Genomic DNA, 18,011 nt, shown 5'->3' with positions numbered 1-18,011 from the left:
AATACATATATATGTATAGGTAGAAAGATAAATAATAAAAATCAGTTCATCACAGATTATTATTTAAGTATTGTTCATGATGAAAATTGCATTTATTTCTATAGTATTGCAAAGAAAGCACACAAATTCTTTGAATACTTATAAGATTTTTATGCTTCTGATATTTCCAAAATATATTTAAAAAAAGACAAGTTTATATACTTTATTCTCTTTGCAATATAAAAATCATGTGATTATAAAAATTTTCATTATATCGATAACTACATTAAATTGAACATTATGACAAGTAAAAAACAAATTTGTTGTTGTTGAGTAGAGTATGTATAATGTTCCTAATAATAAAATAATAAATAAACTATAACTACTGCTTTGTGAAGCATTCAGTTATTTAATGTATATAATAAATTATTGATATAAAAGGTTATGTATTGTATCTTAATATTAATAGCACCATTTGAAATTTTATGTCTTTCAACAAATTGAATATAAAAAATTATTAGAAACCATTTAAAAAGATATATTATTTTTAATATTTCAATACAATTAAAAAAAGTTACCATAAATATGTCTGCATAAGATAATTAATTTTTTACATATGAAAATGATTGTTCACACTACTTATTAAACTTTTAAATATTTTTCCCATTTTTACATTGTATTTTCTTATAATAAGTATTTAAATAATCTCTAGTTGGAAAAAGATACAAAATAACAAATCAATTAAAAATAAAAACAGGCAAGTATTATTTATGATATAATATTTGCTATATTATAATTTTTATATATTTTTATTAGTCAAATAATATACTATTCTGTGTGGTCATTTGGTGAAATTACAATTTCTGTACAAATTAACTATGAGTTTCACTAACACATCAAAATTGCGTAAACTATTAATTTGATTTAATGAACCTATACTCGTTTAAAAGTTCACATGACGTGTTTTATAAGACTAGAATACTTTCCTGTACATATCAGTGTTCTATGCGTTTTCGCTATCTTGTGATTTGCAAACCATATTTTGTAAGGGAATTGAAAACAGTTCCTCCCATGGAGACCGTATAGAAGTAATGACTATTTCAGCAGCACTCATAGAAACGAAGTCTAAAACCCACCTTTCCTCTTGTCCTATTATTTCGTCTAAGAAATTCAAAGTTATTGAGGAGCTATAATGTTCCTAAAAATATAACAACCAATACGTTTAATTACAAAAAATCAAAGTACAGTTTTTCGTAAAGATTTCCTTTTTTAATTTTACTAATATTATTTCGATACTTACAACTCCAATCAAATTGCTCATTGCTTGTTCTCTTATTATCTGTGGCAACTCCTTGTTGCCTGGAAGAAGCCACTGCATATTGCATATTACCAAGACGGAAGTAGTCACTATTAAGCTTGATAATTTCAGCTGAATTTCGAGGTCTTGATATTTTAACAAGGCAGAAGAGAATAAAGCAAGGTGCCTAACAGTATCTTTATCTTGGTAGTTTTTGCAATTTTTTAATAATTCATGCATTAAAGAAGTACAATGTTCTGATATTTTGAGCTCGACTTCTTCACAAATCGGTGGTAATAAAAAATCTGCAAATAACGAACAATTTATTTAATAACGAAGTTATTGGCTTGATGGTATTTAAGTATAAAATAAACGACGTTTCTATTCTTTACCAGTAACATAAAGCAAAAAGTTGAGCGTTCTTTGTAAGTCTTGTAAAACGCATAAAAATGTAATAGTAGAATTCAATTCGTCATTTGTTTTGTTAGGTTGTTCTAATTCAATCAGGACGCCTTGCTTAAATGGTATCGGAGAGAAACGTCTTAATCTATCTATAGTCCAGCTAATTTCTTTATGCAACCAGCGTTGTGGGTCTTCTCTATAATAACAACAATATAAAAATAGAACAGATTTCCAATAAATGGAATTCTAATAAAATTATGTTTTATTTTATCATTACCCTTCTGGTCCAACAATTTTAAGAATATAAACTTTCGATGTAGATAAAACCACACAACCAGGAAATGTATCTTTTGTATTTTGCATTAGGATCTCTGCCTAAAAATTTACGAATAAATTAACAACATTCAGTTAGAATGTTAGTTTAACAGCTTGGATTATATGAAGTTCAATGTTACCCTGAGAAGAAGAATAAGCTCTTCGTTTTCATGTTCAAATATATTTAAAATGATATGTAGTTTTATTCTATGATCTATACTACTGAAATCCGCATAAGAATACTGGATATTACTGCCCATTAAATGCGACGTTTCTTCCGTTTTTAGCTCTAATGGTTTATTACTACCAATTTTTATACTCTGAAGTAGTCCTAAAATTATTCACATTAAATAAATATTGATATATACACAAATTAAATGTTAATATATTAAAAAATATATAATTTTACTAACCTCCTAGCATAGAAGTTAAATTTGTTACTGGCGTAGATTTGGTCTCTTTATCATTATTACTAAGGGATTTTTCATCTGCATTAATTTGTCTCATTGCTTTGTTTTCATATGCGGTACAAATACTATTCGTTAAAGAACCTGTAGATATAGCATTTTAATAATAAATCTAAAATAATTTTTATAACAAAAAGAAAAATGAAAGTTTTAACAAACCTGAAGAGCTACTCTCTGTTAAACCAGTCATGATTGGTGCTGCATCTGGTATTGTTAAAAGACATGGAGCAACTGTAGCACGTCTTTCCTCCGAAGAACGCTTTCTATGTGGTGTAAGATGTGTTCTGTATTAATATGAACATAATATAGAACAAATTTTATATAAATGAACATATTGAATAATTGTCTATACCAAAAATATTAAAAAATATAATTTACCTTGACCCATCATCTAGAACTTCAATGCTACTTTCACTTGGATTGCTGAGTACTTCTATATCACTTTCATATTTTTTATCTAGTACATTTGCAGATGGTGTTGATTCTCTTGATTCCTCTAAACTTCTTGCTGAACCTATTAATAACAAAGTAAAATAATTACAACTCATCTAAATTTAATGTATACTATTTGTTATTTGAATATATTAATCAAAAAGATACTAATACTTTTCTTTTTGTTTTATTTGACTTGAAAAGGCCACATTTTCCTTTATAGGTCTCTATATATGTTTTCTTATGGCTAGTTCTTTTGATGCAAATTGTTATAATTGTTTAGAATAAACGAATGTATCGCAAAAACAAAAATGAAAATATGAGCCTAACATATTTAATAATAGTAGTATAGAATCGTAGATAGTAAAGCAACTAATATTATAGCTTTATATCTTTAATCGTGAAGAAAGCTTCAGAAAACAGAAAATGCTGTAATAAGATAGTGTGACTGAAGCTTACAGCGGACTTGAGCTTGGATGTGAGAGTCGGAGTGCACCAAAGAAGTGGTGACGGATATAGCTCGTACCCCCGCTCCACCTGCACCGGGATTAGTATGTTATAGTCTCAGTCAATAGTACAATGCATGGATATGCAGTCAGCAATTACGAAATTAGTGCATCCACATTCGATAAATTAATAAATATTATTTTTATCATAGAACTTAAAGATACTAGTATTACAAAAACTTAACATTATAAACAAATAAATATATATGGTTAATTTTTATTGTAGAAACCTCATAAATACATAGCTCTTATTACATGCTTAATATTTTAAAATAAATAAATTTGAACACCACGCATAAATTATAAAAACTGTGTTATATGAAGTAAACTCAAGATATTACAGCTCATTATTAAAAAATCCACAACTTTTGTCAGATGTTTCATTCATTTTCACATTACATGCGCAGATCTGAGTGAGACTTACCAATGCTAGAAGAAGATTCAGAATGTTGTAGATTGGTTTTTACTGGATTCTCAGAATGTTGATTTTTGGTTACGCTTTCCAATAAACCTTTAGAAGTATCATTTTCCACATCCAACATCGATAATTCGTCTGTTTCTATAACTAAAGTACTTCCACAGGTGGGACATTTTAATTGGTTTGTACCTGGAACTTGGAATTTTTAACAATACTGAACGTGCTTGTAACTTATGTCTTCCAATCTATAACTATTATTGAAAATGTACCTGATGCAGATGAACTTATGAAAATATATTCTGAATCTTGGGAAAAATGAGTTGAACATTTCATACATTTAAAAACTTTCAACAATATCGTTCTTTTTTCTATTCTCTCGTTAATTATTTGAACTATTTCCTACAAAACGATCAAATATGTAGTACATTAATACTATTTATATGTCATGTATATCTATGTTTGTATTTTCTTATTTCTTACTTTTGCAATGTTTGGTTCTACGAAATATCTCCTGTTTTGACGATGTTCGCGTGTGGTATCAAAAATTATATCTACTGTCACTGGTTCACTTCTACCAAGTACACACGATAATACAGAACTTGTTGACCAACAGCATCTCAGTTTCCCAGTAAGTGAATCTCTCTCTCGAATAACACTATAATTATATTATAAAATGAAAGTGTAAAATTCTTTAATACAATAAAGAATACGTACTGTGTTGTTATTATTAAAAACAAATCTTCCAATTCGTTTGAATTTTTCCTTTTTTGAACCCGGTACAAATTCCCAACTTCTAGATATTAAAAATGCAACGATTAAAATAAAGTAATTTTTTAACGATATATACAATTTACTCTTTATAATATACCTTGTTCTGGATCATAAGGAGGCTCAGATAGATTCTCAAGAATACTTGTGTCATTGTTCAGTAAAACCTCGGAAATATTCTCTTCTTCGATTAATACTTTACTTCCATTTTCTTCGTCGTTAAATTCATTAATTTCTTGCTTTAAAGATTCAGATTTATCGTTTAATTCAATGTGTGTATCTTTCATCGAAAGATTCACAGAATCTTCAATACTATGCACAATATCTTTAGCGTTTAAATTTTCTATCGTAAATTCCGATGTTATTGAATATGTCGGAGGTTGTATTCCCATAATATCTTGAACAAATGTGCCAGCTTGACTACTTAACCACTTATCTTCTCCATATTTTCTTCGTATCTCTAAAATTTGTTTTTTTGTTTCTAAATGTCCTTTCGAAATTTCTGTGAATAATAATATCAAAAGAATAATATATTATATGTCTCAACATCATAAAAAAATGATTAAAATTGAAAGTAATTTATTACCTAAGCAAGAAATACTACAATCTGCTTTTAAATCATCTTTTTCTTGCTCGACTTCCGCGATAACTGCTTCCTTTATGCTTGATTTCTTTTTACTTTTAGAAAAACTTTTTTCCATGCTACCTGTCCCTTCTGCAGATGTTCCTGCTACAAAATCACTAATCGTAGACGTGTTAATAGATGTAAGTAAACTACTAGAATTTAAGGAATTTGACACTGAGTTGAGTAACTCGTTCGACACGGATTTTTCAGATCTGACGATAAAGAATCGATTTTCTGCAATAATTTGCTTCTCTAATCTTGAAAGTGATGAATGATCTACAACCAACTAAATCGTGAAATTTTATTTATACTTATATAATACTTAAATATTGCGAAATTTACATTTTGTAATAATATAACATATTATCGTTTTTAACATCTACCTACCTTGCTATCACTCAAACATGGATGTAAATGTTTTATGGATAATAATCGATGTTTTGGATGATATGACAAGGGATTGCCTTTTAAGGATATCCATAATAAAGCAGACATTTTCTCTAAAGGCCACAAGACTGAATGTTCCATCAAACAATTGTAAGATAAATCTAATGCTGTTAAACATTCCAAACTTTGCAAACCTGTTTGAATAAAAATAATTCATAAATATATTTTTGCTTTTATAAATTATGTATGTATGTGCAATGGCATAAGCAAACTGACAATATGAAAGCAGAATGGTTTTAAAAACACCATTTTTTGATGTAACACTAATGTACTGAAAGAAATATAAAACTTAAACTCAAACTTAAAATAATTAAATACGTTAATACATTACCATTTAAACTTTCTATGTAATTATTCTTCAGAACTAGTACTTGTAATAAACGTGATGCAGCTTCATTAAAGATGGGTACTGTTTCAAGTTTATTATATCCAAGATTTACATGTTTTAAATTTGGCAAACAAGATAATTCATCTGCAGATGTTATCAAGTTATGACTTAAATCTATTACTTGTAACCATGGTACTAACTCTAAAGATGTATCCAATTTTTCAAGAGCATTGTGTGGTAATGCCAAATGTTTCAAAGAACCCCATACAAACCCAACACCAGTATCACCACCACAATTTACTGCATAAAAATAATGTTTATAATATTAAATCCATTTTTTAATTAAAAATTATAACTTTTTAATTATAATTACCCAAGAGTTGTTTTATAGTACAAACTCCTTTTCTACCAGTACAAACAATGCTTTCAAGTTGGCCTCTAACACTTCTGAGTCCTTTTACAGTATCAATGTTAATTTTTTTTAATTCTAGATATTTCAAACACCTAAATTTAGTAATATCAATGGGTATCTTAGGATTGCTTGGACAATAAGTCACTTTTAGTCCAATTGTCTTCTGCACAAAGTCATGTAAAAATTTCAGATCACGGAAAATGTCAATTTTTGAGCTGTTGCATACTTGAAATGAAGCTTCTAAATTTTCACATCCATCGACAATCAGAGAAAAAGCTTCATTTAAATTATATAGTAAAGTAGTTGACAAAGAGAGTTTGCCAGATGCATTTAATACTTTTTCTCCATTCTGATGCAGGAGCTTTCCAAGTACCATTATCTCTTGCATAATAGCTTCATTTTGAATTTTACTCATTTTTGTACCCTTTCCAATTTATAAAAGGCAACAAATTTCAATGATAATTTTAAGATTGATTTCAATGTATCTTCATATCAATCTAGAAAGTAGCAAAATAAAATTATTACTACCTAATGTAATGCACGAATAAAAGTTTCATTTAATCATTAATAACATTTTACAGATCACTCAATTTTTCTTACAATATATCTAAAAATTCTTATTTTCAGTTTTGTAAATAAAATGCTTTTATAATTAACATGATGCGCTTTAAACATTTTCTACTACATTAAATAGAAAACAAAGTTTATGTATTATTCAGAAAAATGTTTAGACAGTTCTATTCTTATATTTTTAATTGTAAACCATAGCAAAAAAGTAATGCACAATATTAATTTAGCAAATATAAAGGAAATGGCAAAGCACTTACTAGATTATTATACATTGCTTAGATCATCCGCTTGGTCAGTGAAAAATACATACTTAAGTGACAAACGATGCAGGAAGTACAGTCTCACACATGTTATCACAAATAAACAATACAAGAGATTATGTGTCTATCAATGACTAATAAATGATCAGTCGTTATCTATCATCTTGCAATTGAATAACCTTAACTTGTGTTATTATCTTGCATGCACTCTCACCAAAAAACGAAACCCTAAAAGACATACTAAATATTTATAAACAATTCAATTATATTACATAACTGTTACAACCAGTGTTACAAAATTCACATTACTGCGTATGGTAATACTGTAGATGCACCTCAAAAATCGTTTCAACACAAGAGAAAAAAAGTTAGGAAAACGTTTCTGCCCTACTTTGTATCCAAATAATACAGTTAATTAGAATAATTTATTTCGTTAGTAACAAGATAAGCGAATTGCTTCTCGTGGTACAAGCTTTAGTAAATAGTCACTATGAAATTTTTAATGAGGTTAAACAATGGCAAAAGTGACATACTGACTGTAATTTGCAATTTATAACATCGTATAAAACTGTCGACATTGTTGTCTTTCTTGTCATCATTTCTAGTACGATAGGTGGCAACACTAATCACGTTTTTGTGCTGATATAAGATGAATGAAACTTGTTCTTGTTAAGGGTAAATTCATTCTCATTTCAGTCGTGTGTATTGAGATTGAGATATATTATAAAAGAATAAATTTCAAATATAGATTTCTTAGAAAAACTATTATAAAATTGTTTGTAATTTATTAGGAATATTTAAAATGTATTAACTATTTGATAATCAAAGAACTGTAAATTTTGGATCGACGTGTTGATTTTTACAATTCTCAAATATGAGGAACGAAATTATTATTTATAGCATATTTTTATTAATTTATGTGAATGCAACCGATGATAGAAAATCGAATAAAAAAAAGTCATGGCGAGACAAAGATATACGTGATATGAATGATGCAGATTTAGAACACTTGTTAGATCAGTGGGAGGTATATTACGTTTTTTTTAATTTTTTAAATTCCATATTCACATAGAGTAGAAGGAATTAACAAAGATTATAATTCTTTTATTATTAGGAAAATGATGAACCATTGGAACCAGATGAATTACCAGAACATCTTAGGCCTAGCCCAAAAATTGATTTATCGAAGGTAGTGTATTTAAAAAGCTTTATGAATTAATTTTGTATATCTTCACTGACTATAAAAAATATTTACATATATCATTCTTTTTTATAGTACTAAATTTTTATAATCATATTAAAGTATTTACCAAATTTAGTATTCTTGAACTTAATTAACTCTTTACCTTATAAATGGATTATGGATAAAATCCAATGAAAGTAGTTCCAGAATACCTTCTTTTAACTACTGAATAACATCAAAATCAAAAAATTAACAAAATTGTACTTATTATATTTTTCTCTTGTGTAATCTATATTTATTTATATAATCTTTTTGTTTAGCTTGTTATATCATGTTTTCTGTATATTCTTCTGTGTAATCTATATTTATTTATATAATAGCTTGATATGTCAAATCCTGACAATGTACTGAAAGTGACAAAAAAAGGTAAAAGTGTGATGATGTTTGTTGATACAAATGAAGATTTGTCAGTTGAAGAAGCTGAGACTATAATGAAAATTTGGCAGACTAGTCTTCAAAATAATCATATTATTGCCGAAAGGTAGTATTTTTTCTTAATTTTATACTTAATGTGTTAAAATAATAAAAACACTTATATAATATAGTTGAATCTTTTACAGATATCCAATTGATCAAAAAAGGTCTGTGTTCCTATTTCACGAGGGATCTCAAGCTGTAGATGCAAAAAACTTTTTCTTGGAACAACCAGAATTGTCTCATGTGACTCTTGAAGGCCAAACTTATTTTAGGGATCCAAAGAAACAGGTATGAGAATACTAAAATATATTAACAAAAGAAAAGGATAACGAAATAAAAATTTGTATGATCTATAATGATCTGATGACATTTTTAGAATGAAAGAATGGCAAAACTTAATAAACAAGCAAGTAAACGAAATATTAAAAAGGACAATAGTAACAAACAAGAGGAGCTATAATTTATATTATAAATTTTTCGAAGATGCTGAATATTTTTCATTTGTATATTTTTGTACATGTAGGTATATAACTATATCTATAAGCAAATAAGTACAGGACAATTTTTGATACAAATATTTTTTTGTTTGTAAAAATATACAACTTAAATTACTTTTATTTAAATATTTCATAACTTACTGAAATACTTATAAATATCATAAATAAACTTGATTTATCCTATAGAAAAGTGAAATCTCTCTTTCCTACATCATTTCTACAGCAAAATAAATGTATTTCATATGCAAAGTTATAAACAGTACTTATTAGTCACATGTTTATTGGCCTTATGCTAGAACAATTACAAATGTTAAAAGTATACTTTAGACATTGACAAATTCAACTAATAGCAATTCATCAGTAACATCACTAAAGATATAATAGTGGGCAACAATCAATAATCTCATAAGCAATACAAACAATTCAATATTTCATTGTTGAGAATATATAATCGTAGTATGTGTACAAAATTATAGATTAACAAAGTTCATTTGAGTATCTAAATTATGAAGAAGACATAATTGGCGATTACTTATTTAAACTAGACTTGCTCGTGGGAGAATCAAGTTGATTCATACTATCCATAGCTCTTACTTCTCTTTGTAATTCTTTAACAACTGTTGCAAGCGCATATGGATTTACGCCGTTTTCGCATAATCGTATGCATATACTTAACGTTGTAGGATCTAAATTTGTATTTAATAGCTTCGAGATTTGGTAAAGCGTTTGAAATGTTTTGCGAGCAGCGTTTATTTGATGATGCACAGGTTCTGGCATGCTGCCTCGGTTTCGGTCTTTTCTATAAAATCAAAAGTAAAACGGTAATATAAAGATAATTAATCAAATCAATATAAAAAAAGGTTATGTTTTTATGTAAAAGAATCGTTCTATGAATACGTACTCTCCGCTGTGAGACAGTTTGACGTCGGGATTAAATCACTATTGAATCACAATTTACAAATAAAATAATAAGCATAAAATGCGAAATACAACGTTATTTAATTTGTGTGTTTTAACAAGATTCTCATCTGTTTGAATAGCTTAATTTTGTTATTTTACAGAGGTTGTTTCTATAACAACCGTCAAAAAGGCAAATTTATTTTAAAAAAAATATCGTATTTTTAATTTATACACTTGTACAAAGGCAAAGAGTTCAAGTCGGAAAAGTAAATAAAACCATGTGATTGAAATATAGGAGATACTAGAAGGTTATCTTCACAATTTTGTGATATACAATAGAACAATTTTATCTCGTCGATGAAAGAAAAGCTGAGGATCTAATTTGGAAGACGCAATCATAAAAGTTCATAAATTAATCCCCTTAATTAGCTTTTTTCAGTAATGAAAATTTGTTCAATTTATGGATACTGAAACACTATAACCACGTAGAGGAAAAAGGTGAAATTAATCGATATTTTTCTCTTTGTCGCATGGTATCGTCCTTCTTGTCTAACATCAGTCTATACGTCTGTTCTTGTTGTATATTATCGCCTTGCTTATCTAACACGAGTACATATCTGTCTTTGTCGCACAATATTGCGTTCTTTGCCTAGGGAAAACTTATGTGCTACCATCTATCCTTAGATACTCTAAATTACTGTTCCTTCCAATCTGGTAGATGGGAGTACATGGCTCATTTGTGGGCAAAACTAGCACTTGTCCTATAACGAATCAGATTATTTCGAAAATAAAGAATGTTGGATATAACAGTGCATCTTGCAATGATTTTAGAGGAAAAAAGGTATATTGAAGATAATAATGACCATCTCCCTTTATTCCTCTGAATATACAATTTAGTTGTGACGAGATATAAGTTCTTCACACGTTGCAAAGACTCGACGTGAAGATATAATTTCTTTAAAAATCATTCGTCGGTACTCAGTATAATTATTTTTCGATCTAATGAATGAAGGATCGGGAGTATGGACACTAGAAGTATCAGAGAAAGGCCTGGGCAAAGGACAACACGGTGATTATGAACTATCGCATGCAAAAATGTTCCTTGTCTTTCTTCTTTAATTAATAATATACGTGATATTCGAATTCTACAGAAAAACTGGCAGTATAAGAATTAACAAATGTACTCTACGGAGCATCTAGATGCAATGTATCACCAAAGTATTCGAACGATCATCATAAAGCGTTTTATTTTACAAAATATATTATATAGCATTTTAAAAAATAGATACATACATAACATCGAAAATAAAAGATAAAAAACGGCTTTACTAATATTTTTTGTCTTGATCGATTTATTACCGACTTATAATTTCCTGATAAATTAACTTAAATAATTAATTATTTTGAAATTAAAACCGTTTCGAATTCTTTGGCGACGCGGAATCAATCGCTAATCGATTCACTTTAATGGCTAATCGTAAATTCTTGTCATAAAAAACTGCTTGAAAGCTTAACTATCGAGTCGTATATTCTATGAATTATATAACTCAATACTTCGTAAGTACACGCTAATTGTCTCTATCATAATAAATTTTGATTCGTTACTCGTGCTTTACGCTACCGTAACCAAGTTTAAATCCAAATCACCTAAAACAAGATTCTTAAGATGTAAAAACAATGTTAGAATCATTGACAGATATATTTTCTTTGTTGTAATTAAGCGAATCAACCAATCGTAACGGTCAAATGAATTAAATTAGAAACTCAAATCGACCCAACTATCAATAGTATCGATACTTGTTAACGATAATTATGTTGTTTTTGACTCGATTTAAACCAAGAATCCCCAGTCGTTCGATCGATCACTGCTAATCGATTATTAGATGCATCATTTAAATTTTTGTACACAAAAAAGCAAATAAGTGTACAAGTTAAAATACGGTTCTATAAATTTTGATACAATTGGAAACATTGGTTTACAGTTCAACAAGATAAATTCTAAAGATCAATAAAGTTAATTACGATCTATGTTACCTCTAATGTTCATGAATTGACTATGACTACTTCGATCTATACAGAATGTTTCAAAATATGCGGGAAAAAGTTAAAATTTAAATTGCAAACTTTTTCAAATGAAAAGTATATTTCAAATCTGTATACGAAAAAATATTTTTCCAAGAAAAAATCGTTTCTGACGTATTCATATTTTGGAATATTCTGTATAGTACCTCATTATTCTCATTTCGAGAAAGAAACCAACACGTACTAGATTTACGATCTAATAAGTTCCTCAAAATTTGATTCTTAAACATCGATCTTACGCTTCTATATTTCAAATTGAATGGCTGTCCTGATTTTGAAACGACCAGTAAGCACGCACGATATGTAACGATCTAAATTACAATTCTTTTCGAAAGGAATAAGCTAAATCATTGACTAACAAAAGTGTAACATTTAGTTTCTCTTACGTTCTAAAACGCGTTGACAAAACCGTGTTCAATTCTTTTGGCGGGAAATTTGAATTCTCTTTTCCTTCTTTTTTTGTAACGGAAATGATCGTCAAATGTTTGTGTATAAATTTGTTTCATTGTAAAATGTTGGACAAGTTCCTGAAAATTTTAGTTCAAAAAAGTATCATTGATATTTTGTAAGATAGGACACTTCCGGTTTCATTATTTTAGAAAATGACGTAAACTTAAAACGAGGAAAAAATATTGAATAATCTTAGATTAATAATTTTTCAATTGTACTAAAGCATTAAATAATAATAAAAAATTATTTTTTTCATTGAAAATTATCGTATTTTATGATTGAAAATTTTTTCTTTTGAAACCGGAAATACTCCGTATTTTCCTACTTCTTATCGTCGCTTGGAGACTTTTATTCTTAAGTATGCTTCCAGTTGTTTCATAGAAAATTGTTTTTTTCTTTTTTCTTTTTTAATTATAACATTCGTTGTTTCCATCTTCTGAAGTCTCACTTTTGTTTTTCTTAGAAAATATATAAAAATCGTTTAATATTAGATCGATTGCGATAAACACGCATACTTGTCGCCAAGAAGCATCGATAATCGCTTCTTATATCGATTTCTTTTATTTTATTTTTATCCAGGTGAAAAAAATTTCCATTTAAAATTCGAAGAAACTTTCGTGCAATTAGAAAAATCTTTTCTTTCCAAAATCCTCGGTCATCAGAATTTTTTGTCCGCCTCCGGATGCAATTGACTTGTTCAGTTAGAAAACCCAGAAACAAGCGGCTTTCAATTAATATTCTCGACTTGTGAACTCTCCACGTTAACGCTTTCATTCATTATTAGGAACAATGGACAACGGATTCTTGATTGTAGCATACTTTCACTCTTTTTGGTCTAAAAATTGAAAAAAATTTTAATATAAAAAAAGTAAATTTATAATTTATTTTTAATTTTTCAATTATTTAAAGATGTTCGTATTTGACGAAAAACTTTAGTTATTTTTTATACAAAATGAAACAAACAAAACTTTTAATATCTAAAAATTGGTGTTGTCATTTCATTAAAAAATTGTTTTCATTAAGAAAAGATAGAAAATAAATAATTAAAAAAATTACAATTTATACCTATAAGTTTAAATCTGTAATAGCTGATTATTCAGAAATGGTAGAGATCCGAATTGTTTACGGACTCTATCTGAGTGTCTCTATCTGAGAATCATCGTTATTTAATAATATAGTTGCTATAGGAACGCGCTTAGCAACCTACGCGTCTTCGACTTCTATTAAAACACCATGATGAAGGATTTCATTGATTAACAAGTAACAGTGCGAGTGCTACAAAGAGACAACAACGGTCAACAAACGGTACTTATCCTAAATTCTTCTTCTAACTTGAGCCTCTATCTCGAAAGATTTACGATTAAAAAGAAAAATTACATATAATATATATGTATGTATATATAATATTGCCTAAAAACTTTGAGGCAAGGTAACTATTATTTTTAAACGATTCTAGTTAATTCCAGATGGCTAGATAATTCAGCAAATTAATATCCATTTGATTATAACGGATACTAATTATTATTAATGATTTTGTAAATCCGCGCCTCATTACTACAGGTACTTGGGGGACTCAAAAAATGGACTAAAAATTCTGATCTATCTATAAAGTATCTAAATTACTCGCTATTATTCAAATTAGCCTATTTTCCAATAAAGAAAATTTAATATCAGATATTATTGTTTGTAAATAATTATGGAAAAAGAATGTTTCTGAAAAATTATTGAGTAGTTTTATAACGTTCTAGTGGTTTTTAAAGATCTTATAAAATGGATCTTGGTATAAACGTGTTTTCAAGGTGCACGTGCAAAATTTGAAAGGATACTCTAGCTTGAAAAGACACACCTGGTGTTGTATATTGATAAAACGTGGCTGTACGTTACTAAAAAAAAGTTGGAGATCCTATGATCGACGCAAGCTGCCTATGTCTATTTCGACTATCATGGTCGTGCAAACGTTCAATCGACGATAAATCGTTCGATTTTTTAATAACAAAACCGTCTCATTTAATACCATGTGATTTTTCATTCTTTTCTCCTCTTAGATTTTTTTCCTCTAAATCACTAGATAATTATTGCAATTTGGTGTTTCGTTTTGTGGAACGATCACTGATTGAAACACGCCTCTATGTATTGAACAAGAATATATAATCTTAACTACGATTTAATTTTTCTTTATATCTTTATGACAATTATTTCCTCCTTTTCAAACATTTTAACAGATTTATCGATATTAGAAAACTGATTCTCTGCTATCGTTCTTACACCTACGATATTATGTAATTCTACTTTAATAACTTCGTAAAACAGTTGAACCCTATAGGGACATATCATATGATATAATTGTATAGTATTCAATATGAAAGAGATAACAGAATATCGTCTTGATCTTATTTCCTCAGGAGAACCACATTGTTTTCGTATACCTTTTTCTTTCAACTCCTTACGACATGTGAGATTGTCTCAAATGAAAATCGAACTTCTTTGTTCGTGAGGCTCTATCGCCGAATGCTCGTTGCACGCTTGAATTTTTAATACGTAAACTCTTCGTGTAAGCACGTACGAAAGCAATGCTTTCTAAAACAAATATCTTGTTCATTAAGCACAGAATGTTACTAAAAAAATGAAAAATCATTCTATGATATTTAATTTAATAGTGTAATTCAATATTTTCTGTATTGTATATTATAATAGACAGAAATGAAGACAGAAGTAATAGACAACAATTTTTACTCTACGTAGTGTACAATAAATTTTCGGTTTTGTATCTTTCAAAAATTTAAACAAATTATTTAAAAAATTGTAAATAAAAATTATAAAGATAAATTCATTATATCAATCACATTATAAAACTAGAAACATTCTGTGCATGATTAATTGTTTCAAATCGATACTTAGTACGTACTGCCTCATTTTCAGCATCTTCCAAATTACATAATCTTGTAGATAAAATCGTATCTTTCAATCGTGTACACAGTCATACCCATACCTCGTTTCATCGCGTACGAAAGAAATAGTATAACTTTTTTACTCGAAGTTTGGCACGGAAGTGAAAGAAGACAAAATGCTGTTTCATGTTGAATTCTTCTCGTTTTTAGCGTGTTTTCTTCTCTTTGGCGAAAACGATAGTGTTAAATACTTTTTTTGATATTCAAAAGTTCTTCCCCTAAATAAAGTTGAAGTATTCGACATCATTGATAATTGCTTATTTAATATTCTTCCTCCATGATATATTCGTCGAATCGATTTTTATTTTTCCCCTTAATTTGTTAATACAATTCTTTTAGTCTTAACTCGTGTGATAATATTCAACTTTGTAATGTCGATTCCACAATTGACAAGTCGTTCATCTCCCTCTTATAAAGGGAATGCTCTACTCCCATTATATCTGGATGCTTAACAGATTTGCTTACGTGATGTAAAATAGTTCTTCCGCAAGAAGAAATAACTTATAGCTCGTTCGCCTATCGACCGCGAGAGTTTAATTGAATTCTTGAACTCGCAAGATTCTTAAGGGCTTCGTTCTTTTTGTTTTCATTTTTATCTTTTTTTTGTTTTTTTTTTTTACAGTATTCTCTGTTTTTCTTTTCAGAAGTTGGAATTCCTTGTTGTAGAAGTTGGAAATCACGGTTTATCTATGGAAAATTTGAAGATTTGAGAAGTGCACAGAATACACATAATATGTAGAAATATGAAAAATATTCAAAGAATGATATTTGTTATATTATTTAGTGGATGAGATAAATGTTTTCTTGAGTTTTAACACTTCAGAATTAGGATTCACTTATTTAAAATAAAATTTATTTATATAGAATCTATTATTTTATATTTATTTAATATCTCTAAAATTCTGGCTGTTTTATTATCAAACATGTTCCAATTACGTTAGAGAATCTATTGGTATTTCTAATTTGTAACTTGTAATTTCTAAAATTTCACTAATGATAATAATATTAATTGGATTGTGCAAGAAGGTTCAATATGATAATTTACCCTTAGCAAAATAGCGGAGCCTCCGGTTGGTTCCACCAGTGCGCCGCTAGGAGCATATAAAGCTCCTGATCTTGAACGGTGTAACCTGGAGGTGGTTGAGAAGGCAAAGGCGGTGGAATAGGTGGCAGCAGAGAGTAGGACGGCGGTGGTGGCGAGGGCGATTGGGACTGCGAGAAAGTGGTCGTGGTAGAGAGCGGCGTTGGCGGCGTCGTCTTGGTCATCACCGGAGGCTCTTCCTTCTCCGGAGATCAAAACGCGTAATCGAACTTTGCCAACGACCGTGTAGTCACATCATCCTAAACATACCATTTCTGTTAATATAATTGTCATTAGCAGAAATATAGAGATCGATATGATAGACAAATAAAACTTTAGATTTTGATACGAATTGTGAACAATTTTTTATTTCTGAAGTTTTATGAATTCTTTTCTTGGAGATTAGAAGGAAGATGATCATGTTCTTCCTCAATCCATTCTTACGTGTATAATAATTGTATAGATCATTTAACAAATTTTATTTGTCTTATAATACTAATGACTCTAAACTGTAATGTTAAGATTTCACGAGATATTGATTCTTCAGTGGATAGCATATAACAATATCGAGAACTTCTCGCCATCGGCAAACTATTCACGAAGAAGCAATATTGTTTAAAGATGCATAAAATGTAAACGTGTCGATACCCTCAGACAGCTCTCCATAAATTCCTCGATCGTTATTATGCCATCCTGGTTTAAATCGAACTTCTTGAACACCCTATCCAACTGCTCTCTCGCTTTCCTTTCCTCTTCGGCGTGATGTCGTCGTCCCATCAGCTCATGCACTGCAATCACCACTTCCCATAGCTCGCCCCTGGTGATGCATCCGTCGCCATTTATATCGTACAGCTTGAAGATCCATCGTAACTTCTCGTAGATACTGCCTCGTAGTAGAGTTGATAAAATGACCAGGAGATCCTGAGATGAAAAATCGTATCGTATGATTCGGATCTTTCTACTTCTTTTTTTCTTCCTTCGAAGATTAGGAAATTAGGGAAAAAATGTAGTACAATTATTGCATTAGAAACTTTGGAGATCAAAGAAATTGAGAAATTGCACAAAAAGAAAATTAGTAAAAAATTAGATATTAAATATACATTATTACAAATTAAATTAAATTAAGTAGAAAAAACCCGATAATAAAAGAGAATTGTTAGAAAAAAA

The 18,011-nt window shown here is 28.9% G+C and overlaps 3 protein-coding genes across 16 annotated transcripts in view; 1 reads left to right on the top strand and 2 right to left on the bottom strand.

Moving 5' to 3' along the window:
* Positions 1 to 364: 364 nt before the first annotated feature.
* Positions 365 to 7,844, bottom strand: LOC138187508 (serine/threonine-protein kinase 11-interacting protein). 9 transcript variants are annotated; one of them, XM_069128390.1, is made up of 20 exons: positions 7,760 to 7,844; positions 7,224 to 7,454; positions 6,358 to 6,893; positions 5,988 to 6,284; positions 5,597 to 5,790; positions 5,171 to 5,495; positions 4,685 to 5,086; positions 4,531 to 4,609; positions 4,297 to 4,471; positions 4,086 to 4,215; positions 3,823 to 4,011; positions 3,352 to 3,429; positions 2,839 to 2,974; positions 2,620 to 2,744; positions 2,407 to 2,544; positions 2,134 to 2,324; positions 1,956 to 2,053; positions 1,669 to 1,874; positions 1,280 to 1,581; positions 365 to 1,177 (listed from the first exon to the last, which is right to left on the bottom strand). In XM_069128390.1, the coding sequence occupies exons 3-20, from the start codon at positions 6,809 to 6,811 to the stop codon at positions 983 to 985; spliced, it is 3,714 nt and encodes a 1,237-aa protein (XP_068984491.1). In that variant the 5' UTR covers positions 6,812 to 6,893; positions 7,224 to 7,454; positions 7,760 to 7,844; the 3' UTR covers positions 365 to 982. The 9 variants fall into 9 exon arrangements, with proteins under 9 accessions (XP_068984491.1, XP_068984495.1, XP_068984488.1 ...); XM_069128394.1 differs by having other exon boundaries at positions 2,620 to 2,723; positions 7,536 to 7,816; XM_069128387.1 differs by having other exon boundaries at positions 7,531 to 7,813.
* An 82-nt stretch (positions 7,845 to 7,926) lies between these two features.
* On the top strand, positions 7,927 to 9,508 carry boca (LDLR chaperone boca). The gene is made up of 5 exons (XM_069128418.1): positions 7,927 to 8,253; positions 8,341 to 8,415; positions 8,790 to 8,950; positions 9,030 to 9,174; positions 9,263 to 9,508. The coding sequence occupies exons 1-5, from the start codon at positions 8,101 to 8,103 to the stop codon at positions 9,344 to 9,346; spliced, it is 618 nt and encodes a 205-aa protein (XP_068984519.1). The 5' UTR covers positions 7,927 to 8,100; the 3' UTR covers positions 9,347 to 9,508.
* A 1,628-nt stretch (positions 9,509 to 11,136) lies between these two features.
* Positions 11,137 to 18,011, bottom strand: part of LOC138187497 (A-type potassium channel modulatory protein KCNIP1) — a 28,790-nt gene continuing 21,915 nt past the window's right edge. For 2 of the 6 annotated variants that reach the window (XM_069128357.1, XM_069128353.1), the window contains exons 5-7: positions 17,493 to 17,765; positions 16,809 to 17,104; positions 11,137 to 16,450 (exon numbers count right to left, since the gene is read on the bottom strand). In XM_069128357.1, the coding sequence (XP_068984458.1) occupies positions 17,057 to 17,104; positions 17,493 to 17,765 (321 nt within the window). In that variant the 3' untranslated portion in view covers positions 11,137 to 16,450; positions 16,809 to 17,056. The remainder of the gene's footprint in view (positions 16,451 to 16,808; positions 17,105 to 17,492; positions 17,766 to 18,011) is intronic. The other 4 variants (XM_069128354.1, XM_069128356.1, XM_069128355.1 and 1 more) reach the window with 4 other exon arrangements.

Source organism: Bombus flavifrons, chromosome 15 (genome assembly GCF_040668555.2).
Source record: "Bombus flavifrons isolate JBK064 chromosome 15, iyBomFlav1_principal, whole genome shotgun sequence".
In the NCBI taxonomy this organism is placed as follows: Eukaryota; Metazoa; Arthropoda; class Insecta; order Hymenoptera; family Apidae; genus Bombus; species Bombus flavifrons.
The sequence above is the reverse complement of the archived record's forward strand: the minus strand, read 5'-3'. Positions and strand labels throughout refer to the sequence as shown.

Coding starts and splice junctions, on each gene's coding strand:
- LOC138187508 (XM_069128390.1), bottom strand. CDS start 6,811: ATGAGTAAAATTCAAAATGAAGCTATTATGCAAGAGATAATGGTACTT. Junction 5,791..5,987: donor TTACATAGAAAGTTTAAATG/GTAATGTATTAA, acceptor TTATTCAAACAG/GTTTGCAAAGTTTGGAATGT. Junction 2,325..2,406: donor TTTAACTTCTATGCTAGGAG/GTTAGTAAAATT, acceptor GAATAATTTTAG/GACTACTTCAGAGTATAAAA.
- boca (XM_069128418.1), top strand. CDS start 8,101: ATGAGGAACGAAATTATTATTTATAGCATATTTTTATTAATTTATGTG. Junction 8,416..8,789: donor CAAAAATTGATTTATCGAAG/GTAGTGTATTTA, acceptor TTTATATAATAG/CTTGATATGTCAAATCCTGA. Junction 8,951..9,029: donor AATCATATTATTGCCGAAAG/GTAGTATTTTTT, acceptor AATCTTTTACAG/ATATCCAATTGATCAAAAAA.